Here is a 25,934-nt window from a genome sequence, read left to right as displayed (position 1 = left end):
CAGCGCCATTCCTCCCTGTCTTAGGTGCTCGCAGCAGAGCCGCAGGAACGTGCTGTCCCGACGCAGATCCCAGCCCCAGAAGCTCCCAGAGCAGCCGACTGGGCCAGGGGCAGCTGTGGGGTCCAGCGACAGCCCTCAGGGGATGGATCGTGTCAGGTGCCCACCCGCAGAGCTGCAGATGGGGGCAGAGGTGGCACCTCCACAGCACAAAGTGCAGCTCCGGGGGTTCCAGATGGGGCTTGGGGCAGTTAAATCCCAGGGATGGCCCTGGTAAGGCTCCTCCATGGGCCCATGCGGCGGCTTGGCGATGTCTGAAGGCAGCTCAGCAGTACCAGGAAGTGGCAACAACACACCCAGGAGCATGGCACTGCTCGGCACAGACCTTTTGTAACCAAGAACATTGGTTTCCTTTGAGGGAAAGTTTTGTGCGTGCTGGAGGAGCCCTGCTAATCTGCACCTGTGCTGAGGCAATCCCATTAAGGAGCTCATTGGCAGGAGCTCTTGCTTGGCAGCTGGCAGGGCCCAAAACAGAGCTCCTGGGCTGAAGGCAGCCTGGGCCTGACTGTAGGTAGGCAGCACACGATGCCTGTGAGCAACCAGGCTCTGCTGGCTTGCGTCAGCCAAAACCACAGCCCCACAGCCCAGCTGGGGTCTTCTGCAGTTCCCAAAAGCTGCCCGGCTGTCCCTGTGCTGTTCACTTTTTGCCAAGTGGTAAAAGTGGAATTCAGCCCATCGCACACCCTGCCTTGCCCCGTGAGGCCTTGGCTGCACAGACTGCTCCAGTCCGGAACGAATTGGTCTGGGAGCAGGACAGGCACAGCCACTGCCTATCCCAGTGAACCTGAAACTACAAAAGGTGCTGTAAGCAACACTCCCAGAACAAGGCCTGCATCCATCAGCTGTGCCCATCTCCAAACCAGTGCAGACACCAAATTTCCCCATCCTGCCTTCCCGCTGGCTCCAGCAGTGTGACTTCCCCCTTTCCAGCCCCACCACAAGGTGCTGCAGGGAGGAAAAATGGAGTTGGGGCACAGCCAGCCCAGATCTGGGCACTGGTGAACACAGCCAGAAACCCTTATCTTGGGCCACAGCTGGGATGGTAATAGCACCGTTCTGGGGAGTGCTATGGGGGTTGCACTGCTCCCCATCAACTGCTACCCCTGGAGCAGGGGGTAGCACAGAAAAATGCTCTGTGACCACAAACACATGTCCAAAGATGACCAAGAGCCACAGGGAAAGGCCCAGGTAAGGGTTTGATCCACTGCCCATAAGTCACCAGCAAAAAAAAAAAAGCACAACACACAGGAGGTTGGGTCGCTCCATACATTCTCATTTATTGTTAGCACACCACACGCCTTTCTCTTGGCACTTATTTTTATGCATCTGTTGGGGGAAAAAAAAAGAAAGAAGTGCACAGTTTCTGGTATGCTGCACAGCTGTGTGATGAGTTCTGTCAGATGTTTTTTTTTTTACTTCCTTTTGTTTACTTTCAGGTGTGGTTATTATAGTCACTTCCAAAACAGACAAATAAATAAAAAAACACTATTAAATAACTGCCTGTGCCAGTAGCTCCTACAACAGTTGCACTCAGGGGAGAAGGGCTGCTTTTTGTGTTTTTCTTTTTTTTTGTTGTTTTTGTGTTTTTGTTTTTTTTAAGTTTTGTTTTAAAAGAAGGGTATTTCTTATTTTTAATATACTAAAGACTAAAATTCAGTGCAATAGATACAACTACAGTGCAGGTAATTAACTATACAAAAGTCATCCTAACCATGTACAAGCTTTCCTTACAGTTGCTATAGAAACTATACCTTTTATCTGTACCTTTTGTATACATTATACAATGTGAATATACTCCAAGAATATTTACAGTACTTTTTGCTTGTCAATCAGAAACACTATAACTTAATGTCTGCTATTAACACCATTGAACAAAAATATATATAATATAAATATCTTCCAGTCTATACACAGAGCAGGAAATGTTTGTATCCATGTGATGAATTTCGGTGAGTCCGGGACTTGATGTGGTAGTGCTGGGCAGGTTTGCTGGATGTAGTGTGGGACCGCCGGCCGCTCCTGTGAACACAGGGCTTCAACTTGGCAGGGATGCCATCGTGCTAGGGAAGGCCAGGGCTACTGGTTTGCTCTGCCGCATTCTCCCCTCTCCCATCTGCCGACGCTTCGTGTCACAGTTGACCAATCAGGCAAATATTGCCAAGATTAAATTAAGAGACCCCTCTCCCCTCCCATCTCAGCCCACCTGAGCACACAGCCAGCAAGAGAACAGCTGAAATCCAGGCAAGGAAGTATGCACAGCCAGAAACAGAGCCCTCTGCTTGGAAAGTTGAGGAGCTGCTGCTGGAGACTGCAAAGGGAGATGGTGCTCTGCAACCTGCTACAGTACTAGTGACCTTTCCAACCTCCTCATTGGGAAACACTCAAGCCCGGCACCCACAGAGGAGCAGGACTGCACCCGCAGACCTCTCCATCCTCAGTGCTGCCCCAAGGCATTCCCGGAGGGCAGGGAATCCCCATCCACGAACCCACAGGGGGTTGAAATCTTACTGTTTTAAAAAATTATTTTTTAAAAAATAAATTTGTTATTTTAGACTTAGTCAAATTACATGTTTTTTCTATGATTAGAATGTTAAAAAGTTTCCAGCTTTAAAAACCTTCTACTTTGTGATTTCTCATTAAATAACCTATCACTTCATTAAAAAGGGAGCCACCCTCCTGCTCATGGAGGCTGGAGGACGCTGCTTGGTTGGTTTTAAAATATTAGTCATTGCTTCTGCATCTATCAGCTTTGAAATCCTGGACATGAAACCAGCTAAAATTGTTCCTAGCAAAAATATGTCAGTCTGTCACTGATGAACCAGGCGGCCAGTGGGGGAGTCTGGAGAAGGAGCGTATGCAGAAGAGCCAGACCCCCCGCTCCCTCCTTCCTGGTTTCTGTACAAGCATTAAAAACACTCAGGAGAGAAGTTGGGAGGCTCGGAGGAGACGGGATGTGCCACGGGCTGGTTAGACCTGGGAATCGGCACCCAAGCTGTGAAACTCATCCGGGGTCTTGTCGCTCTGGCTTGCGCCTCCCTGACGGAAGCCAGAGGCTATCTCATCGAAGGTCCGGCCTTTTGTCTCTGGCACCTTGAAGTAGGTGAAGATGAAGAAGAGGACTAGCAGCACTGTGAAGATGATGAAGACATAGGAGCCGCAGAGTTGCTGAAAAGGGGAGACACCAAAGTGGTGAGTGTACAAACGGAGCCAAAGACCAGAGGCTCTGCAGGAGCTGCCAGAGCACAGCTGCTCACCAGTTCCAAGTGCAAAGCAGTGCACCACAGCCTGTGCCCGACCCCCCCAGCCAAGGGGCTTCTCAGCTAGTGACTGTCCTGCCCCTACCTGCTGCTTCAAAAATAAATCCAGCATGCTCTAGGATATGTCTAGCTCCCCAAGTCCTGTCCCCAAGCCTCTTCCCAAGGTGCATTTCCCAAGCCAAGCTCAAAGCAAACCCAACTCCTGTTCTCAATACAGGTTTTAGGACTCAAAATCTCTTCTAATCACATAATCCAGCTGGCGCAATGTAAGGCTGCCTGCACACCCCCCCAGACCCACTCCCCCCAGAGAGCAGAAGGAGATGATTACCGCGATGTACTGGAATCCCATGCCCACAATGAAGTTCGAGGTCCAATTAGACAGCCCAGCAACAGCAAAGGCAGCAGGGCGAGGGCCTTGGCTGAACAGTTCTGCCACGATAAACCAGGGGATGGGGCCTGGACCAATCTCAAAGAAGGCCACAAACCCAAAGATGGCAACGATGCTGAGGTAGGACATCCAGGGCATTTGGTCCTAGTCCAAGAGGGTGAGAGAAAAGGTTAGTGAGTGCCCTTCAGTGGGGATGGACAAAGCATCTGGCCAGCACAAACAAGACTGCAGGCAAGCCTGATGCTGGCAGAAGCCGTGAGGTTTCTCTAGATTGGAGACAGGGTTTCCTGGGACCCCACGAGCAATCTGGGCAGAGGGGACCACTCTGCAGTCACCCCTGGGAGGAGGATGTCCTGCTCCCCCACCATACCTCCCAACAAGCTACCAAGTGAGGAGCAGCATGCAGTGCCCCCTCCCAGCCCACCCACCTGGAGGTGCCCTTCAGCCCCCATCACTCACCAGCAGCGTCAGAGCAATGGTCATGAGCACTGCACACCCTGCCATCCCCGCCAGGCCGATGAGGTGAAGGGTCCTACGTCCAGCTCGCTCCACCACGAAGAGCTGTCAGATGGGGGAGATGTGTTTGTCAGCACAATCCCTGCCCAGGGAGAAGCACTCCTATTTCCCCTGCACCCACCTTCCCTGGGGAGCATGTTACATGCTTGCCCCTGAGCCCACCAGCCCAACCCTGCATTAACACAGTGGTTGCTGGTGGGACAGCCACAGCAGGCTAAAACTCACCGAAACTACTGTAAAAGCTGTGTTCACCACCCCAGAGCCAATGGTGGCATAGACAGGCTGCTCCACACCTGACTTCTCAAAGATGCTGGTGGAGTAGTAGAAAACCTACAAACAGAAGGGAAGCGCCATGAGGAAAGGGGTCAGGTCTCAGCTTGGGGCTGGTACTGATCCACAGGCAATGGAGACATGAAGCCAACACAGACCAAGCTTTTGGGCCCAGGTGGAACAAGTTACATGTGGTACTTGACCTGCCAGCCCTGCCCTAAACTCACCGCATTGATCCCCGAGAGCTGCTGGGACAGCTGCAGCACAATTGCAATGAGGATGGGCTGGCGATACATGGGGGAACGGAAGAGCTCCATTATGGTGACCTTCTTCTCTCTCATCATTTGCCGGCTCTCCTCCTTCATCTCCTGGAGGTCGCTGCTGACATCTGTTGTGCCCCGGAGCTTCTTGAGGACTGAGGGGAGGCAGGGAGGCTGGGTCAGGAGTGGCTGAGAGCCCCACGCATAGCAGGATGAATCTGGGGACATGGGTCACTCACCACTCTTGGCTTTGTTTTCTTCATTGCGGTTGATCAGCAAAAAGCGAGGGCTCTCGGGGGCAAAGGGCAGGATGGCACACTGCAGCAGTGCAGGGACAAAGATGAACCCCAGGAGCAGTGGCCAGAGTGAGTCGTTTCCCATGATCAAGTCCAAACCAAACACCTGAGGACAAGAGAGGTTGAGTCATGTGAGTGCTACAGAGCCTCCCCTTCTCCTTTAACCCAGCTTGATGCAAGCTGGATCCAGCGCTCCCCTTCTTGGGGCACTTGAGGATGCCCAAGCCTCACAGCGCACTTATCAGAGGGGCAGAGCCCCATGCTGCATCCAGGTGGCCCACAGACATTGTGTCCCAATGCTGCCTATCCAAACCCTAGATCTCACAGCACCCTTATGCCCGCTGAGCCCTAGCCCTGTCCCTGGCTCCTTCTGAGTGGAAGTGCAGAGCCACAGCACAAGCAATGCTCCTGGACCACTGTATTCCAAGGCCCAGAGCAGCTTCAGCAACATGGAATAAACCCTGGCTGACTGTGCAGAAACAGCAGTGTGGCCCAGCATGGATAGACAGACCACCTGGACAGCACTTACTTGTGCAATGAGAATGCCCAAGACGATGCCAAGCTGGTGGAAGGTCCCCAGTGCACCCCGCAGTGCCGTCGGTGACACCTCACCCACATACATGGGCACGAAGCCGGTGGTGAGGCCGGAGTACAGGCCAATGATGAAGCGGCCGAGAATGAGCATCTCAAAGGAGAAAGCCATCTTGGAGAAGCCCATGAGGACAGCGGCCAGGAAGGCGAGCACGTTAGACATCAGCATGGAGTTGCGCCTGAGGAGGCAAGGAAGGAGGGCAGTGAGGACCACGGGTGTCAGGCCAAAGGGGGTATCAGTAGGCACTGTTTAACTGCATGAAACCAAATGCCAACTCTTTGCCTGAGGGAGGTGTCCAAAGCCATTTCCCATGCAGAAAAGCATCCAAGGCTGAAGCATAAGCACCACACAGGGCTCAGTCTGCTTCCACATTCTGTGAGGCAGTGCAAGCACATCACTGCACACAGCTCAGAAACAGAGGTGCTAGCAAGGAGGAGACCAATGCCCCCCTGTGACAGCAAGACAGTTAAACAGATGCTGCCCTAAAGACCAGAATACAACACGGCTTTGACACAAGCTGATCTGAATCAGCGGGCTCTGAAAAGGCCAACAGGGAAGCGATTATGGGACAGTATTATGAGACAGACTATACAAATTTGGTTCACACGAAGGGCTCAGCTCCACAGCAGGCCAAGCCTTGGAGAAGGCAGGGAAAGGAAGATGTGCCAGCTCCCAGCACGAGCAGTAACAAGCTACTGAGGATGGAAGAATGGTCTCATGGGCAAGGCACGAACCAGAGCCAGTCCCGCCTCCACCAGTTCCCACTGCCAGAGGAAGTGGTAGAGCTCTCAGAGGAGAAAACTGCCGTGACTAAAGCAAGGCTGCAGCTCTGTCCATGCAGCACAGAGGGTGGGTGTGGGTTTGAGAGGACAGGGGATGAGGCAGCAGGGCCCTGGGAGGGAGGGAGGGAGGGAGGGAGGGGTCAGCACAGGTCCCACACACTCGGTGCTCACCGGCCAAAGCGGTTGACAAAGAGTCCCACAGAAAAGGATCCAATCATGCCTCCGACAGAGAAGATGGCAACAGAGAGGGACCACAGCGTGGTGAGGGTGCCAGGGCTGATGGGCTCATCATATCGGTATAACCAGGTGCGGTTGTAAAAGTCTTCAATCACCTGCAAGGGGGAAGAAATGAAACCACAGGGTAAGACTTTCTCTCATTCATGAGAAGAGGTTCGCCTACATCTGCACAGAGCTAGGCACTTCAGTGATAGCACCCTGTCCTAGTCACACAGGCACCTATAATGCTCCCCGTTTCAAGAAGACCAGCCTGTGGCTCTGCTCATGGCCCTGTTGGCGTCCCCACCGTGACGCTGGGTGCCACAACACAGTCCTCAGCAGACCTCGTCCCCAGCACCACTGCCACAAGCCATGCTGGCACAGGAAGGCTGCGGCACACCCCAACACAGGTTTGCCTGGATCCAGGCTCATCACAGGACCAGCCCTTCTCCCTCGTGCTGCAGGGCAGGGTTCACCCGGCCTGGGGTGTGAAGGTAGGCCCAGGCCTGCTTTGGAAGTGGTATGAACACCAAGCTCACCTGCGGCCTCCAGCCCCAGCCACCCGGCATCAGCCCCAGCAGAACATGGTGACGGCAGCCACACACTGCTGCTCACACAGTCTGGACCAAACACAGCACCCCAGGCCAATGGCTGACATTCCTCTTCCCAGTTTTGGTGGGGAATGAGGCTCCTCGCCTCATCACAGCCCTAATTCCTCTCTGCAGGCCACCGTGATCCCACCATGACTTTGGTGCGGCCACTGCAGTCCAAGCAACTCAAGGCCAGGATGGGCTGGCAGCAGAGCACCTCCAGCACTGAGACCCAGGCTGGCACAAGAGCAGAGCCAAGCACCCTTCAAAGCAGAGGGGGACTCCCCCTGCTATTAACCACACACCCATCTGCTAAGGCTGGGCATGTCCTCCTCCACTCCTGCTGCTTAAGATTTCATCTGCATCACAGGTGCCACAAATTCCTCTGCCTCAGCCCAGCCACCCACAGCCTGCAGGCAGCTCCCCATCACCCCTGCCTTGGCCCACAAGCCTCAGTCACAAGGCTTGGCCCATCTCTTCCCCGTCACAAGACAATGTGTCACTGAACAAGCCCTGGTTTGCAGGCACGCTCCCATTAAACCCAGTACTCGTTGCTTTCCACTAGATGGGAGCCACCCAGCTGCAGGCTGGCAGCAAGCTGATAGCAGGGCTCAGATCTGGGAGGAAACCCAAAGGGATGCACAGGGAAAATGCAGCCAGACAGGTTCTGGGCTTGCCCTGCTACGCTCAGCACTGCCAAAAAGCCTCTGAAGCGGCTGCTCTGCTGCAGGAAGGTCGGGCTCCTCCTTGGCCACCACCACAGGGCCCAGGGAGCAGTGGCAAGGGGCTGAGCAGGCTGCAGGAGGCAGCTCTGGTCTCCATCCCAAGAGGAGAAGCTACACATGGGGAGGAGGAAGATGGAGATAAAAGCAACATTGTCTGTGCAGCTGGAGGTGGATGAGTTCAGTTTTCATCCCCCTGCACAGCTCCTTGTGCTTGTTTCTAGTGTATTTCTGCAATACTTGTGCCAGAGCACAGCTTGAGTCCTCCTAAACAAAGACCCCAGTTTAAAAAACAACCCCCTTTTCCCTACTGATGTGTTGCTAGGGCTTTAATTTAGTAGTAGCTGCTGACAGCCAAGACAGGTGCACATTTTTAATTACTTTCTTAGCAGAATAACATTTTTTTTTAATATATATTCTTAAAGAAACACCAGTCAACTGGCAAAGAGCTTCAATCAAGTTACCTAAGGGCCATGGACAGCCCCTTCACAGAATAAGGCTCACCCATGCCCAAAAGAAATACACATGGGTCTCAGCAATGCACTTACACCGTCCCTTCTAAGAGAGGAGCAACCCTGTCTGCAAGGAGGAAAGACTTCATGCAAGCAAGAGAAGCTGCTCTTAGACAAAATCATGGATCCTGAAGCTTCAAATGTCTGCACACACACTCAGCTCCCAAATGGGAAGCAAGCCTTCATTCCTGCAAGCAGCGTTACGAGCCTCAGAAAGCATCTGCACAATCAGTCTTAGTTTAGTTTTTCCATCACTTTAACTATGAATGAGAACCCGTGACAGAGAAAGCACAAGAAATACAATCTGTACTATGTACCTCACTGTAGATTTCAATAATGGTGGTGGGATTTTTCTTCTTTTTAAATTGTTCCTTTCACGAACCCCCCAAATTAAAGGATTTCACAAGGCTTAAGTAATTTCATTTATCTGCCTCCAGGTCACCCGGTCCTGCTTTGCCTAGATGTTTTGATGCTTATGTGTCCTGTCCTCACCCCCTCCCTCTTTTCCTAAAGTCACCAAAACAAGCAATTGTAATTATTTCGAGCATACAGGATTGCCTGTCAGAAAAGCCCACCACCTTAAACACCCCATGCCAAGGACTCAGAGATGCACACAAAGCAAGAAGCAGGCTTCAATTTTCAAGCTTTTGATTTTTCTTCCCAGATCAAGAGCCTGATACCTAAAGTCCCAATTAGGGAAACACTTGAAAATTGTGTTTGGGAGATAGATGCTGGGTTAAAGGGAAACAGTGTTTAAAGTATCAGGCTGGGCAGAGAAGGTAATAACCCCGTCTTCTCTACCAGGAATTTACTGGCTGCAGTTATTTAACAATTTATATAATGAACACACCAGCATGATGTAGGCTAAAAATAGGGGCAGCAATGGGACATGGGATGCAGCTCCACACACAAAGCACTATCAGGTTGCAGCGGATCCCCACTAGGACACGCAAGTGAAACTGTTAGCAGCAGCAGCCCTGATTCATTGTTTTATTGCCTCCTGGGAATGAGGAACAGCAGGACTGCAAGAGGCCGTTTGGAAACCATCACCTCTTTCTCCCACGGGATCTGAGTGCAGGTGCCATCGCTCCCTCGAGGAGAGTATGCACCCTGACCCCACTGGGAAGACCCCAAAATTCCCCTGGGTGAGTTGGAGCAGCTCCATCGCCCACCCTGCCAGCATGGGCAGCTGCGAGGCCCCTGGGCACAGCCACCCTCCAAAACGTGGCAGTGAGGGAGGAAGAAGGCTTCTGGCCGTGCTCTCCAGCACCGAGCCCTGAGGAGTGAAGCCTCTCCATCAGGTGGTACCTGCCAGGGGGGCTTGGCTCAGGCCAAGCAGCAAGGGAAGGTGCAGGTCCAAAATCCCCAAGAACTTCTCTGCCTCCCCTGAGGGTATAGCACACAGCCCAAACTGTGGTGCACAAGATCCCTCCCTGCCTTCCCCAGAGGCCTCCATCTTTCTCCCCTCAAGGAAAATCATCCAAGTGCCAGCTGGTGTCCCAGGGCTGGCTGAAACGCGCAGCCAGGGCCCAGCTTCCTCTGGGCTATGGGTTTGCTGCTCATCTCAGCACCATGAAGGCTCCCCCAGCTCAAAAAAAAAAAAAAAACAACAAGCAAACCCTCCTGCAAGCCCTTCTCCTTGTGCAAAAATGATCTATGAAGAATCCCACTGTGACCTGATTGCCATACAGGGATGAAAAACCCTTGTGAGCTTAAAGCGTGAAGGGTGGAAAGAAAGAAGAGCTATGCTTCCCAAAGGCTCTCTGTCCCTCCTGCCTTCCCCTCCCTCATCCCCATTTAATTTGGGCTGAGTATTTCCACCAGCCCTCACACAGTTTCAGGCCATCTCCTCCCCACATCATGTCTACAGACGCCCCACAAGGAACAAGCAGCTGTTTCAGCAGCGCCGAGCAGGGAGAACTATATTAAGAGGACCACAAAACCGGCGTTCAGCCCTCAGTGCAAGAAAGGAGGCTTTCTTAGCTTTTTTTTCCTGTGTGTGTGTAAGGCAGCTGGCTGCAGGGTGCTGGTGTGCGCAAGCATTGCTGGATGCACACTGCCAAAGCCAAGGGCCTGATGCACCCCATCCCATGCCCTGCTTCCCACAGGGAAAGTTCAGAACTCAGATTCAGTAGGGACACAAAGCCTGCAGCTGCAAGGGTTTAATTCCCACACCCAGAACATTCTGCTGCCCACTACAGATTTCCTCCTGCCTCACTGTGCACTGCTGTCTTGTTCCCCTGGTACAGAGTGGGGCTTTCCTGTAGTAAGTAGGCACCTCAAACCACTTTCCCCATCACTTCTGCACCCCAAGCACAATGCAGCTTACAAGGAGACTTGCCCCCAAAACACAGCCCATCTCGGGGCTGAGCCCAGGGCCTTAACACTAAGAAAGCACAAGGGGAAACAGGCATCACAGTGAGCTTTGTTTGCTGTGGGTCCATATGAACCAGAGCTCCCAGGGTTTTAGGACACAGCTGGACAGCTTTCACCAGGCTCTCTAAGACACAGAGGCACCTGGAAACACACTTTGGGGAAAGATCTGTTCCTTGCCAAAAACCCATCCATGTGCCTCTCCTCACATCACACCTGGTGCCTGCCCCCAAGAAAAGACCATTAGGGCAGTTCAGATGTGGTCCCTGCCCACCTCAAGGAGACTCACATCTCCCTTTGCCATGGGTCAGCTGGACAGGCTGGAGAAAAGTCCCTGCAGCCATAAGGAAAAGAGATGTAAGGAAATGACTCATGCCCTCATCCCAGGCACTGGAGTCAGGCAGGTATAACACTGATGCAATGCAGTAATTACACAGCATCTGCTCCCCAAGGTCCCAGAGCACAGTGCGCCACATCAGGAGTGCTTCTCCACACAGAGCTCAGGGGATGGGGAAATGAGAGCAGAAACCATAAAGCCACTTCCCAGCACACTTCTGTGCCTTCCTGGCTCACTGCGCTGCATGCACTGCTCCTACTGCCTGTCTCTGGGATGGGCAGGAGGCAAACACCTCTCCCCAACCCCTGCTTTGCACCAGAGCCTCACCACTGACCAATGTAACAGCCATCAGCACAGGTGGGTCCTGCTGGTGCCTGGGGACGACATCTGGCAGGGGAAGGCCAGGGTTTTCCAGCAGAGCAGGAACAGCACAATGCCCTCAGCAGACGCTGCAGAGCTCTGACTCTTGAGTGCTTTCAGTGCTCCTGACTCTACACCCAAACACTATGGGAGCAAGAAGGCTGGGCAGGAACAGGCTTGAGCCGTGGGGCTTTGTTCACACAGGCAAAGCACTGACACCAAGTCAGCTGGAGTGGTGGCACCCTCCAAGGCCCTCCTACAACTCCCCCTTCCTGGAGAGGGGGACCAGACATTCCCCAGGAGCAGAGCAGTCCCTGTGGCTGCCAGCATTGGGGGGGGGGGACATTCAGAGCCATCCAGGCTGATGGCAGAGCCAGTGCAGAGGCAAAGATGGCACCATCCCATGAGCCTGGCTTCCACAGGCACCACAGGAGCTTGCCAGGAGGTGCAGGCCCCCAGCATCCTGCAGCATGAAGACTGCTGCAGCCTCAGTTAAGCACCCTGCTCCCCTCAGGAGGATTCAGCCCTCCATGCTGACATGTTTTGGGAAGTACTTGCATGGGGTCTTCCCTTTCACAAGTTTTTCAGTGCTTGAGGTGACACACTGGTGTTTGTGCTCCCAGGCAATGTCAGGAGATTTTGCAGCCTGTTGGCCAATCCCACCAGTAATAAGATTAACAGTAGTGGCACATTCTGCCTAAGTGTTTTTAATTATTTGGGATTGTGTACCATAGAGTTAAAACATCAAAGCCTCTCTGCAGCCCAGGACCAGCCAGTTCCTTCAAGCCAAGCAGCAGCTGGAGCCCAGTTTCTTTCAACACCTTACCCTGGCAGCTGAGTTTTGCCCAGGGCATGTAACAAGCACAAATCAGGATTTCTGAGCTAACATTTCCAGGGCTGTAAAACTTCAAAAGGCTGTGCAATTGTGAGGAACCCGAGTTTTTCAGAACTCCCAAGTACCCACCAGGTGCCTGATCATGGGAGGGTCCTGGTATCTGCTAGATGCAGTAAAATAAAGCAAATACCTACTGCTGTCCATTCCCCCTCACACACAGCTATGTCATTTCATCTTGTCTGTCCCTGCTCACCCACTTACCTGGGGATGTTTGGTCTCTGATGCCTGCATGGGATCCTCATTATAAATGCTCCTCTGGGTATTCCAACACCCTCACCCTTTATACCACCAACTAACCGTGGTCTTCAGATTCCCTTTGAAACCCCAGGAAGGATCCTGCCCCCCACCCCTTGAGACAGCTGCCACATCCCACAGCAAGTCCCCATGTCTGCCCCCTGGGTAGCCCCCCTGTTGGCCACCCCAGCAGCTGGGAGAGGGACTGCTCCCAGCCCCCTGCAGCTCTGCCCCACACGAGGCTCCTGTCTCAGAAGTGGGAGGGAGGACAGCATGCTGCAGCCTAGAAGGACAGCAGTTACCCAGGCCGGGTGAGTTATTGCTCTCCACACCCAGAGCAGGATCAGCCCTGCCTTCCATCTCCCCAGCTGTCACTGCCTGGCACCTGCTGAGTCAAGAATGAACGAGCTTGCCAGGTACCCCGCACTGTGGCAAAAGGGCGCAGGCAAGAGGCAATGCCAGATACCCTCCCTGCCACAGCCGAAACCGGCCCTCAGAGCCAATGCCGCCTCCGTCCTGCAGGGAAGAAGATGGGTGTGAAGGCTCGGCAGGCATGGCGGGGGGGGCTGGTGCACCCTGCTTCCTTTGCGGTGGAGGCCAGGTATTTCTGGCAACCCCAAACCATCGGTATTTTGCAGCCTCCTGCACATTGCCTCCACTGGGGCAATCATTATCTGCCCCTCCCTGCTAGGGCAGCCCACTGGGGTGGTTATCTAGATCTGTGAGGCCATGTGGGTGAGCACTCCCAGGCCTGCTCACATCCCAAACTCCTCCACCGCTCACCCTGCAAAGCCACACCAGAGAAAGTGCTGGAGTTCTCAGGGCATGCCTTGCGCATCAGGGCTCCAGCTCTCAGCCTCATGTGGGAGAACAACCAGCTTCTTCAGCTGCCCATCAGAGAGGTCACTGCCCGGGAGATGACTAAGGTCCCAATTAGCCTCGAAATCTTTGCTAAGGCTGAGGTTAAAAGTTACACAGATCCCACCCCAAGAGCCTCTTGAAGCACACACATGCATTCCCAGAATTCACCAGCAAAATGCTAAGCAAGAGGAAACTAATTCTCCTGGGAGCACAAGAGCTAAATAGCTCCTTAACAAATCCCATTAGAGGCAGTAAGCTGCCTAGCAGGATGTACTATTTTAGCCAGGCTCATGGTGGAGGGGCGAGGTGGTCAGTAAGTGTTTGCTTGCAAGAGCCTCTTTGAGCAACCCCCCCCCATTTTGCCACAGACAGACTGCTCAGTGCACTCTGCCATGCCTGGATCAGCACATGTGCTGTCCTGCTGCTGCTCCGCTCTCACCTTTTGTGGGGCATTGATGACACCAGTGTTGTAGCCAAACTGCAAGGAACCCAGCACTGCTCCTCCCACAGCCAGCATCAGGCGAGCTGTCATCTGCGTGAAGGAGAAAAAGGAGAGAGGTTAGGTGTGGGTCCCAGGCTCTGCCCCACTCAGGCACCCCCAGCCCGCTCAAGCCCTCCTACCCCCAAGACCAAGCTCCTTCTCATCCACCCTCATCACCCTGCCCCATCTGCCCCCGCCTCCGGGACCCCCGGTCACCTTGGGGAGCTGCTAAGTATGAGGCAGCACAAAAGCCCCAGGAACCGCTGGTACTACATACTTTATAAGTCAAGCGACTCAGATGTCTGTCCCTGCCACCCTGCTCACACCACCTCCGTCACAGAGATCGTCTATGGCCAGATTACACACCCGTGTCTTCTTCCCAGGGGAAGCATCGAAGGCTTATGCTGTGCCCTCAGCAACCCCCCTTGGCCTCCGTGGGGCAAGCCCCCCCAGCATGATGGCTCCACACACTGCTGGAGTGGGCAGACACACTGGGGGGTCCAAAACCCACTCAAGCAGCCACAGGCTGCAAATCCTGGCCCACACTGAGCCCAGCAGGCTCAGGAGGCCACGTGCCACAGACCTGCTGCAGGGAGCCCCCCAGCCAAGATGTGGGACTGGCTGTGCTGAGGGGGCCAAGCAACCCCCAAAAAGGCCTCCCTCCAGAACTCCAGAGGGAAGGGGTCTTCCTTCTGATCAAAGCCACATGCACAGCCCCAGGCCCCCTTCATAAATCCAAACCATAAACTCAGAAAACTGAAACTGCAGCACCCTTGGGGGGCCCTGTGCTCACCCAAACTGAGCCAGCACTTGGGCACCCCCCAGAGCGGACTAGCTGGGTCAGGCAAGCATGAATGGACAGAACCCAGGACAAAAGAGACATCCTGCTTTCATGGTTTCCTGACATCCACATGGGCTAAGTAACACAAAACTTTTGGGATCCCAGGATTATTTTTTTTTTGCCTCCTGACTCAGGCCAGAGGCTTTATACCACAGCAGTCCCAGACATTGGGGTCACTGCATGTGCCACATCCCCCACGCCAAGCGCTCAGAGCCAAGGTGTCGCAGCAACAGCATGCCAGAGATAGCCACATAGCCGAGCACACCGGTGATATCCCCAGCTGCCTGCCGCACCCGGCCCTGTTTGGTTTGACCACGCAGTGCATGGCACCCAGCTCCTGGGGCCACTTTCAGGGACGTTGCAGGAACCCATGCTTCAGATCTGCTCAAAGCACCTGGGTGCTCACGGCTCCTGCTGGGCTAAGTTGTGAGGCTCTGCTGCCCAGGCACCTCGTCAGACTGTGACCTTGGACTTTGGACAGAAAACAGCAGGGGAAGAGAGGTGATCCTGGGGCAGCCGAGCCCCAGCACCAAAGGCTTGGGGGTCAGCATGGTGAAGCACAGCCACACTGGGCAGCACCATCCCCGTCACCAGCGTGGAGATGGCCTGGACGGCATGGTTCAGCCACTGCTAACAAAGGTTTGTGTCAGAGCCTAATTCACAGTTACTAAGCAAAATCCCAGCATTTATCCAACGCCTCAGTGCCTTTGGCTATTTGGCAAGCACTTGCCCACCTCCCTTTTCTCCTGCTTAAGCTACAGCAACAATTGGAGACTTGTTTCTGAACAAGGTCAGGGCAGGCCAGCACTTGGACACCTCCATCAATGGCCCAATTATCCCTGGCAGGAGATTTCCCCATTGCTCAGCCCAGCCACAGTGCCCCAAGAGCAGGGATTCGATGTTCCCAGGTTCAGTTAATCAGCTTAGGGACATTCACGTGAACTTAAAGCCCCTTCTCTGGGGCTCAGCACTCGCGCACAGCTGCGATGCTTGCTGCAGCAGACAGGAGGCCTCGCTGGAGCAAGGAGCACTCTTTGCCAAATCCCAGGCACTGTTCCCTTGCTGTGGAGAGCCAAAATCTCAGCCACAGGCACCTGATTTGGCACAAGAGCCCTGCTGCACACGCCATCTCGTTTTGGGATGGGCCAGTCTGTGACGCAGCAAGTCTGCAAGGAAGGGCCCGAAACTGCATACAACAGTCTCACTTCTCCTTCCTCAGCTGCCACCAGCCTCCAACCCCGGCAACACGGCTCACGCCATCTCCCTGACCTGACCACCTACTTATTTCCCCAGCTGCACTTCTCCCATTCACATCCCAGCCCTGACAGCTGCCCCTGCAGCTCTCCTCCTGATCCTTTTCTCTGCCCGATTGCCTGAAAGGGCCTTTCTTCCCTCAGTGCAGCCCCCTCGCTTCCTGTCCCCTCTGTTTTCCTGCAGAGGGAAAACCACGTTGCAATTGTCAGATGTCAGGTCCTGGTGTCTGGTTGCGGCTGTCTTTGAAGCGAGACCCACATGCATTTCACTCGATGCATGAACAGCAGGCAGCAGTGCTGGGGCCCAGAGGTGAGGCGTGCGATGGGAGCCCAGCACAGCCCCCTGGAAGGTGAACCTCGGCCCAAGTGGAGGACAACAGCAAGAGAAACAGATGGTGAGTGGTCAGAGGGCGAGTCCCCCAAAATACAAATGATGTAGTGCAGTGGTAGCAGCCACCCAGCACGCTCAGTGTGCAAGGCTTCACCAGTACCAGACAGCTGACAAGGGTACTGCCAGCCCAGATCCAGACTAACACCCACCCAAAGACCTGCCCTGGTTTTCTGGTGCTGGATCCAGGCCCTTGGAGACCATCAGCCAAGAAGAAACAGACAGACTCCAAGACCATTTTGGCTGACCTGAATCCAGCCCAACCAGACAAATCTAGCCCTCTAAAAGGGACAGTAGCCTCTGGCTCCCAGACCCTTCAAAGGTCATTTCATGGGGCTTCCCAGGCTCCCTGCACCCCTGCAATTAAGTACTGGCAGCTCAGGCAGCACAGCTGGGCCCTGGCATGGTTTTTGGACAGAGCCCGACACTCCCAGGTGCTCCTGGCCAGAGCATGCTGCCCTTCCTGCAAAGCAGAAATCCAGAGCATGGGACGCAAGATTCCCAAGAAAAAAAAACTTATGTGAGCAGCAGCTCACATAAAAGTGTATCACTCCCTGGGGAGCTAGAGCTCCCCACAGCCACTGAGACCCCTACTGCAGGTTTTGCCACTTGTCCAGTGGTTCCCAGCATTTGTTTGTAGCTGGAAGACCAAAAGTAGGAGTATAGCTGGGGAGCATGGTGAAACCACAGACCTGGAGGCAGTGGCAGCCTGCCCAGCTACCTCCAGCCCCACTTTGCTCCTCTGGCACCGCAGAGCAACATTTCCAGAGGTCTGGTGTCAATTAGACCCACCTAAGCACAACATGGTGATGGTGACAGCTGACTAGACAACACACCAAGGGATATGTGCTGAAATACAAAGCATTCAGCAGCAGTAGCTACTGCTTGCTGGTCTTGGCTCTCCTGCCAATCTGCCTTTCTCCACTTTAACAGGGAATTAGCTGCTCTTCCCAGTGAGCATCCAACAGGACCCTGATCTGCCTCAGGAAATAAAGCCAGCCCCGTTAATTAAGTTCATTAATTAGTATTGGCCTGAACACAACAATTCCACTTCACAAGAAATTGGGGAGGTTTTGGCACTTGCTTTTGTTTAGCACGTCTAACAAACCTTGGAAAGAAAATGCCAACTTCAGAGCGAGGACCAGCCCAGGGCCACAGTTCCCAAAACTGGCCACAGGAGTTTGGACTTCAGTTTCCTGCACCTCACTGACCCCACAAGCCGGTGGCGAGGCCCCACACACCTGGCAGGTTTCCATTTTTATGGTGACACTGCTCTCCCCTGCGCTGCTGCCCAAAAGCCTTTTCACAATTAAAGCATCTCAACCCTCCCAACAAATCCCAGCACTGCAGCTTTGTGGCCCAGACCTGCAATGCAGGGTGACAGCAGGCTGAGGAAATGCTGCCAAAGTTAGTGAAAAACAAGTGGCAGGCACAGAAATACACCCCATGCTCCAAAACCCCAACCCCAAGCTCCCCCATCCAGCACGCACAGCTCAGTGTCACAGGGCTGTAATTTCTTCCAGCTCTCCGGCTATTCAGCACAAACCACACCAGCCTCAGATGGCTTTGCTCCACACAGCTACAACGCACACCACCATTAACGTATACAAAAAACAACCGTGCTTGAACACTTAGAAATGCCTTGTGTTTTTTGTTTTCCCCATCTGAAGGGTGGCAATTTCAGCCTTGTTTAGCCACACAAAGCCTTCTCACACAGGAGCATGCCGGCAAGCACCGGTTTGCACATCTAGGAATGTCTGTCATCGATCCCCACGTATTGCACATTTCAGGTGAGCAGGAAGGGGTGTGCTGTACATTGCAGGTGAGTCACGCATTGCAACACGCCTGTTTGCCCAGCTAGCTTTTATGAAAGGGAGCAGCGACGGCTGAGGATAGGGATGAGGTGCTCTGGCCAGTCCTCAGCATGAACTTTGCTCCAGGAAGATTACAGGCAGTACTGGCTCTTCACAAGGGGCTTTTTCCAGCACAAGCTTGGGATTTTACTATCAAAAAAAAAAAAAAAAAACAATCAGTACAACTGAGGACAGAGGCTTTGTATTGGTGTACTGGAGAAGGAAACAGGGCACTGAGCCTCGCTTTGAGTGCGTTCAGGAAGTGGAAGTCTTCAGCTCTGAGCATACGCTTTGGACTGCACTGCAAAAAGTTCAAAAAATACTTCGGAGACCCTACCTTCTGTTTTATACACCCCGCGGTGCCTATCAGTAAGAAAAACACTACTTTTGCAAGCTTAATCTTTGACAGAAATCCCCGTTTTTCTGTTAAGAAATACCACCAGCTTCAAGATGAAGGAATAAAGTTCCAGCACAGGCTTTTGGCATTTTTGGCCACCGTCCCTGCGCAAAGCTAGCCGGGACCGCTGTGACTCAGTGCTGCCTGCTCAGTGCCGTGCGCCTGCATTTGAGCACGCTGCCGAGCCTGCTCTGCCATTCGGCCAGCCGCATTTCAGCCTTAACCTTGCCATTAAAGGAGAGGCTCAAGATGGAGCGCCAAAAAAAAAAAAAAAAAAAAAAAAGCTAGTTTCTAGCAGCCATCTTTCATGGGAAACTCTTGCAAACCCATGCAGCAAGTTCTGTTTTGTTAACTCCTCACTTGGAGCCTAACCGAAAGCAGCAGCTTTGTTTGGAGTTCAGAAAAAGCACTTCCCCCTCCTGCTCCTGTGCAGCTACTTCCAAATGAAGGCCCGCAAAGCCTGAAGACAGACAACAGACGTGTTGTACCAGCTACAGGGAGACCTATACCCTCTCCTAACTCCAGCATACTGCAAGAGCTCGCCATGAAGGATGTTTGGCTCACTGTTTCCTGCTTCCTTTGCTGCTGAATATGGAAGTGAAGACGCTCAGAGGGTACCAGGGAGCATCGCCTGGGTGCTGCCACACTCACCAGCACCTGTGGCACGATGGACACCAGCTCAGTCCCGAGCAGACCCCACTGCCTTTGCTCATCTCCCTTGCCTCACTTTTTACCCATTTTTCACCAGCATGGAAGGATTTAGGAACTCTGCCTGCCTAATGGAACAAGGAAATGAATAATCTCAAAAAAAAATTCCCAGGAGGGAGTTACAGGACAATCCACTTTTAGAATAGCCTGTAAAGACAAGGCATGCAGCCTGCTGCAAACGTGACCCCTCCGCAACATGCCTTGCCATAGCAGGCACCAGGCTCTGCCTGCAGGCTGCCCGGGGGGGGGAGCAGGGTCTGTCGCTCCCTGCGAGGTTCTCTGAATGCCAGGCTGCCTCTCAGACAATGAAACTCCATGGGTGTGCGGGGGCACCCACCAGCATGTCTGAATGTAGCCTGAACACACGCTTAGTGTTTTGGAAAAACAAAGTCTGAGGGAGCAAATCCTTACTCATGTGAGTAATCCTCCCCACCCCGCAGCCACCAGCAAGGTCACTCGGTGTAAGGGTTCGCAGCCTGCTGGCTCCACAGGATGTCTCCAGCAAAGGCTTTCCGTGTGACAAAACCACTGCCCAAGAGGCTTCCACCAGGCTGCTGGAGTGGGGGCAGCAGACGACAGAAAATAAACTTTGCATCACAAAACAGACAGCCCCGTGAGCACAGCGTCCCGCCCAGCCATGGCGTAAGCAAGCTAGGATGGCACGCAAAGGCAGACTCCCAGCAAACTAAAATGAACGCCCCAACCCCTCCGAGACCTCTCCTTACACCTTGGCTACACAGTGGCTCATCCCACAAGGCGCAGAATCCCCTTCGCCCCCATCATCACAGACCAGTTTGGGGACTGGGAGAGAGGGAGAACATCACATGCCTGCTGGCCACCATGCCAAGGACATGCCAGCAGTATCCCTCCTCGTGGAAACGATGTCCTGCTGGGGAAGGGACCGTGCCACCAGCCCTAGCCCCCGCTGCATCACTGCGCAGTCTCCAGGGAGGCAGCCAGAGCCCAGCGATAACACGGGGCTTGTGTTAGCTCTCAGTCCAGGAAAAAAAATTCTGCCACTGCCCAGCGCTCGGTAAACCTGCCAATAACACCACACAGCAGACACAGCACCGGTGCCTGCAGATGGGGTGGCCGAGGGAGTTTCTTCACAGCCAAGGCAGGGCATGAGAGGCTGGCACAGCCGCCAGCCCCACCGCAATCACCACGGGCTCATGTGGGGCTCTGGCATCAGGCGGGTGCTGGGATTATCACCACCAAAGGGCCTCGATGTGGGAGAAAGCTCATAGCAAGGGGAAGGGAAAATCAGCCTAATGTTTTTACTGTTGTTTTTTTTTTTTTTTTAAAAAAAAAAAAAAAAGGTCAGCTGGGGACATCAACAAGATCCCTCTGAATTTTGCAACCGCAGGAATGCCTTTCGAACAAGCCCAGGAAATATTCTCTTATGCAAAGTCCCGAGCCACAGCCCCGGGGGTCATCATCCCTCCCACCACCGCTGCTCACGGCTCCTGGTCCCCCCAGGGGTGGGCTGCCAGGTGCCTGGCTGCCACGGGACGGGCCCTTTTGGAAACATGCACTTGGGATTTAAGCATCGCCCATAACGGAGCAGCAGGCTAGCCCTGTGATTGATTACTCACTTAACCAAAATAGACCATTTCTAACGTGAGTTGATCTAACGGGGATCGCTGTTACAGACAGAAAACCAGACCGAGTTTGTCTCTGGCCCCTACAAGCCTCCATTTCTGTAGCTGAGGGCTGGATTTGCCTGGCGGTGCCTCGGATTTCTTTGTTAAGGAAGGCAGCAAGTTTTCCTGATGCCTCCCTCCGCTGGCTCTGACGTGCTCCTGGGCGTCACGTCCCCCGGCTGTGTCCCCAGCACCTTGCACTACGAGCCAACCTCCCTCCTCCCCCCAGCAATCCCCCAAAAAGCCTTCCACCAACAGTCCAGCACAGCCTACTTGAAGGAAAAAAAAACACTATTCCGAAAAGGCACCCCAAACCCGGGGCCAGGAGGAAGGCTGGGCACAGCTCCCCAGTCCCGCTCCGCCTGGGGCTGACCCGGAAAGCAGCCGGGAGCCGAGCGCAGCTCTCGCTGCCTGTGGCGGAGCAGGAACATCGCTGGGAGCCATCACTAACAAAGTCCAGAAGCCACCTGGGGTCCCACCAAGAGTTGGGCTGGAAGATGGCTTTTTATGATGCGGGACAGCGCACTGCCGAGGAGCCAAGTCTGCTCCCTTCCCAGCAAGGCTGCCGTGCTGGCGTAACGCCCCAGTGACGGGGGGCTCGGCAGAGGCCTGACGGGCAGCTCTGCCCACGCAGACCCCCCCACACTGATATGAGCGACCCTACAGCCCGATAGCCCATCCCGGGGCCTCGCAGCCCCATGAAGTTGCATCAGTTTAAAGCCCTCCCCTGCCCCAACCCAAACCCTGGGGGGCTGCCCTGCACCCGCTGCCTCCACTCACCCCCTGACCACGCTCCCGGGACCCCATTTCCAGCAAAACGCGGCAGAATCGGGGCTCGGCACGGCTGCGACGCCACCGGACCTGCTGGGAGCCCCCACCCGGAACGGGGCCAGCGCCCGGGGCGCCCCCAGCCCCCCGGTTGAGCCGGGGCAGCGCTCGGTCGCCCCTCGGTTTGCCCTTCCCGGCTGCGCCCCTCCTCAAACCCCTTTCCGAGGCGCTCTCCGGGCAGCTCGGGCTGGGATCAGCTGCTGCGGCTCGGGGCTCGCCTTTCGGTTTCCCGTTTCGTTTTAGTTTTGACCCAAAACGCGGAGCGGGGGAAGGGGCAGAGCGGAGCGCAGCGCCAGCCCGGCCCCGCGAGCAGCGATGCAATTAAATCTGACGCAATTAAGCTCGGCCAGCTTCAAACCCCCGCGGCCCAAGCCCGGGGCAGGATCCCGAGCACCGCCCGGGCTTTATCACCGCCCCCCCCCCCCGCCAGCAACGGGGCCAAGCCGCCCGCCGGGGGCCGCGCACCGGCCCCGCCAACTTGCACCGGGGCAGCGCCGCCGCTCCGGGGGCACGGGAGGAAGCGGGGGCGGGCGGGGGGGGGGGGGACATCAGCCCCGGCGGTGCGGTGCCCGGTGCCGGGGGCTCACCTTGCTGCCGGTCTCCATGGCGGGGCCGGGCGGCGCGGAGCGAGGCGCGGGGCGGCGGAGCGGTGGCGCGCAACCGGCGCGGGGGCATTGGAGCGGCTTAAGAGAGCGGGGGGGCGGGGCGCGGGGGGGCGGTGTCCATTGGGCAGCACCGGGGGGGGGGCGGAGCCTCTAGGGGGGGCCCGGCGGGGGTGTGAGCGGGGCGGGGGGAGCGGGGAGGGAGCGCAGGGGGATGGGGGGGGAGGGAGCGAGGCCCTGCGGCTTGGGGAGGGGGGGGTTGGGGGGAGGGGGGGTGCGTGGGGGGGGGGACACGGAGGGCTGTGCGGGGGGGTTGTGCGTGCTGGGAGCATGGGGGGTGCACGGGGGGGTGCATAGGGGGAGCGTGGGGAGGGGGCATGGGAAGTTACATGGGGGGGGTGCAGGGGGGAGCGTCCACAGGGGGCACACGCACGTTTGGGGTGCCCGTGGAAAGATGTGCCTAAAGCCGCGTGCACGCGCACGGGGATGTGTTGGTGGATCCGGGTGCACGCGCAGCCCTGCACGCACATCCACGCGTGTGGGTGCACACGAGTGTGCGCGCATCTGCACGGACTCGCCTCTCCACGCGGCTGCATGCAGCTGGGTGTGCGCAGAGCTGCGTGTGCCGGCGTCTCTTTGGCCGTGCACGTGTGTGCACGCTGCTCTGTGTGTGTGCAAGTTTCCACACGAGGCCTCCTGCTGCACGTGGAGCGGGGCAGCTCCTCGCACCGACCCCATTCGCTACGTGCAAGGTCTGGGGGGCTCCGGGGCTCCCGCGCTCCCTTGGCCGCAGCCCGGGCTCCCTTCCCAAAAATCCGGCAGTCCTGCTGCTGAATAAACTTGGGCTCGCCGGGAATGGCGCTTGAATACTAATACCGGACAAAGAAAGGGGCTGCGAGCAAGCCCTCGGTGCGTGCAGCAGGGCTGGGTGCTGCTGCACAGAGCGGAGCCGGGCGAGGAAAAAACTCGCCCCAGCAAACCCCGGAGCTCGAGGGCACCGCGGGGCCAGCAGCGTCGAAGCCTCTCCTGTGCGGGCAGGCCTGGCCCCGAGTTGCCAAACTGCAGTCTTTCCATTAAAAAATTAATTAATTAATTAATTTTTAAAAAATGCGTTTTAAGAGCCGACGGGGTGGGGACCTCCCGCAGCATCGCCCCACGATGTGCGCCCGGTGCGGGGCCGGCAGCGCAGCTCCCCCCCGCCTCCCGCTGCCCCTTTTGGTGCAGGAGGGGGCTTTGGCGAGCTGGAAATCTTGGGGGAAAGGGGCCGGGGAGGGGTTTCGGGGCTGGATGTGCCGGCGCGCACGTCCGCCAGCTCCTCCCATCCCATCCCACCGCATCCCACCCCATCCCACCCCGCCGCCCGGCTCCGCGCTGGGCCGTGCACGGCGGCGGCGGGGGTCCCGCGGGGGGGCTTTGTCTGCCCCGGCCCCCGAAGCCTCCCGCCGGCGCTGTGCTCGTAAAATAAAAGCAGAAAGTCGCTGCTTCCCAGCCCTTAGACTCAGCCCGGCACGGCGGTGTGAGCGCCGGGTCGGGAGGGGGGCTCGCTCTAAAGCCTCCGGACGGTTTCTTTTTGCCTTGTAAAGGAGCGAGGAAGCGTGAATTGTGCAAAAAGTCGTGCCGGGGCGGGAGGGGGGGGGGGGGGGGAGGGGGATGTGCGGAAAAAAGTCAAGTTTTGTTTTCTTAAAGCCTCCTGGTTTGTTCCGAATTTGGGCATTCGGGCGAGTCCTCGACTCAGGCTGAGCAACGCAGGGAAAGCAGCAAATCCGAATTCTGGCGGCTCCACGACTTCCCCCACTCACCTTTTCTTTTTCTTTTTCTTTTTTTTTTCTTTTTCTTTTCTTTTTTTTTTTTCCCTCCTTCCCCTTTTTGCTCATTGCAAATGGGAAACGTAAAATTCCCGTGCATGAGGAAGGGCTTTTGATGAACTGGCATTTTGTTAAATAAATAAATAAATAAAACTAAAAAGAAAGAAAGAAAATAAAAGAAAGTACTGCTGGGAGCCGGGATGGATTCGCTACAATGGGCGAGTGCTGATGGAAGGGAAAAGGGTGGCTTGGAAACACAGAGGCGATAATCTCCGTCTGCGCTGATAAGCTGCTCCCCGAGGGCTTGCAGGGGGATTTAGGGGATATTTTGCCCGTCCCTTTCCTTTGAGTGGGTGGGCAGAAAGGGTAAAAATAAAATCCCCACGGCCAGGGGGAGTTCTCCCGGCTCTGGCAGGTGCTAGGGTGCTGGGTTTGCTGGGGGACTACAGTGTGTGCAGGGAGCGGGGGTCCCATCGCTCATCAGAGGGCAAATGGGGGGCTTCTGAGCAGGGGGCTTCAGCTGGCGCTGGGGACAGAGGCTGCGGTGAGGGGCTCTGCCTTGCCGTGCCCCCACATGGAGGGAGCCGAGCCCTCGCTGCTTGGCTGGGCTGGAGAAACCCAGTGGGTTGGGGCTGTTTCGGCGAGGGTTGATTCAGCAAAGCGTGCGAGCACGTGCCCGCTCAGCCAGCCGGCCACGGCGCCGCTGGGGATCGCACCCTTGCTGGGGCTGGGCGAGCGGGCAGGCGGCTGCGAGTGCTCCAGAGCCCAAGTGCAAAGCTGGGCCACCGCTGACTCACGGGGCCGCGGGCGAGCGGGCTCCTTCCCTGCCAGCTCGAGCAACCTCTGCCTCTCGCTGGCTTGTCCCAGCCTGGCCAGCGCCGCCGGCACAGCAATCACACCGATGGGGCGAAGCTGGAGCTTTGGGTCTCATGCGTCTCCCCGTGTGCCTCCTGCCCCTAAACTGCCACTCCATGCACAGCTGGCATGAATTCTCTGGAAAAATCTGATTTCCGGGCGTACGAGGAAGTCTGCTGTCTTTATTTTCCCCTGTATCACGTCAGTGCTACCACCCCCACGCTTGCCACCTCTCCCATCCCCAGGGTGCCCATGGCTGGCACCGATGTGATGGGGCCCAGGGCTGCCGGACACACAGCTGTCCCGGCACCCAGATGCCCAAAAACTGAAGTGCTTTCCCCTTTCCCTCTGCACAGTCCCAGCCTTCCCTGTCTTGGCTTGCCCTGTTTGCTTGAGCAAAAATAAGAGACAAATGGCCCAGAGCAGTGTTAAACCCCCCTGCAGTGCCAGGATGCAACGTGGGGACCACCTCTTTCTGGGGCTGTTTTTTGGGTCTAGGCAGTAAAATCAGTATTTCCGAAGGGAAATCTGGGGGGGAGGCAGCTTTGAAGGGATATTGATGTTGGCGTTGACATGGAGTGACTGTGGAGTGAGGAGCCAGAAGCACTGGTCCTGCAGGCAGGGGAAGGGATGGAAATGCTCCTCGCCCTCGTCCTTAAAATCCATGGAGCTGGGTGCAGCATGGACCCTGTGCATTGCCGCCCACCTAGCTCCCTAAAAAAACACTCCCTCACCCGCCCGAGCCAAAACCCAAGCGCCCTG

The 25,934-nt window shown here is 55.6% G+C and overlaps 1 protein-coding gene across 2 annotated transcripts; it reads right to left on the bottom strand.

Moving 5' to 3' along the window:
- Nucleotides 1-1,309: 1,309 nt before the first annotated feature.
- Nucleotides 1,310-22,615, bottom strand: SLC2A1 (solute carrier family 2 member 1). 2 transcript variants are annotated; one of them, XM_027443192.2, is made up of 10 exons: nt 22,498-22,615; nt 13,958-14,050; nt 6,590-6,750; nt 5,574-5,814; nt 4,988-5,150; nt 4,716-4,903; nt 4,444-4,548; nt 4,162-4,263; nt 3,643-3,846; nt 1,310-3,222 (listed from the first exon to the last, which is right to left on the bottom strand). In XM_027443192.2, the coding sequence occupies exons 1-10, from the start codon at nt 22,513-22,515 to the stop codon at nt 3,025-3,027; spliced, it is 1,473 nt and encodes a 490-aa protein (XP_027298993.1). In that variant the 5' UTR covers nt 22,516-22,615; the 3' UTR covers nt 1,310-3,024. The 2 variants fall into 2 exon arrangements, with proteins under 2 accessions (XP_027298993.1, XP_005014547.2); XM_005014490.6 differs by lacking the exon at nt 22,498-22,615 and adding an exon at nt 21,863-22,010.
- Nucleotides 22,616-25,934: the final 3,319 nt, after the last annotated feature.

Source organism: Anas platyrhynchos, chromosome 22 (genome assembly GCF_047663525.1).
Source record: "Anas platyrhynchos isolate ZD024472 breed Pekin duck chromosome 22, IASCAAS_PekinDuck_T2T, whole genome shotgun sequence".
NCBI classification, from domain to species: Eukaryota; Metazoa; Chordata; class Aves; order Anseriformes; family Anatidae; genus Anas; species Anas platyrhynchos.
The sequence above is the reverse complement of the archived record's forward strand: the minus strand, read 5'-3'. Positions and strand labels throughout refer to the sequence as shown.

Bases quoted from the DNA above. Each gene is read 5' to 3' on its own strand.
- SLC2A1 (XM_005014490.6), bottom strand. From the start codon at position 21,889: ATGGGGTCCCGGGAGCGTGGTCAGGGG. The intron at 6,751-13,957 runs GTGAGAGCGGAG...TCCCCCTTGCAG, and splicing joins TCATCAATGCCCCACAAAAG to GTGATTGAAGACTTTTACAA. The intron at 4,264-4,443 runs GTGAGTTTTAGC...CCCATCTGACAG, and splicing joins CAGCTTTTACAGTAGTTTCG to CTCTTCGTGGTGGAGCGAGC.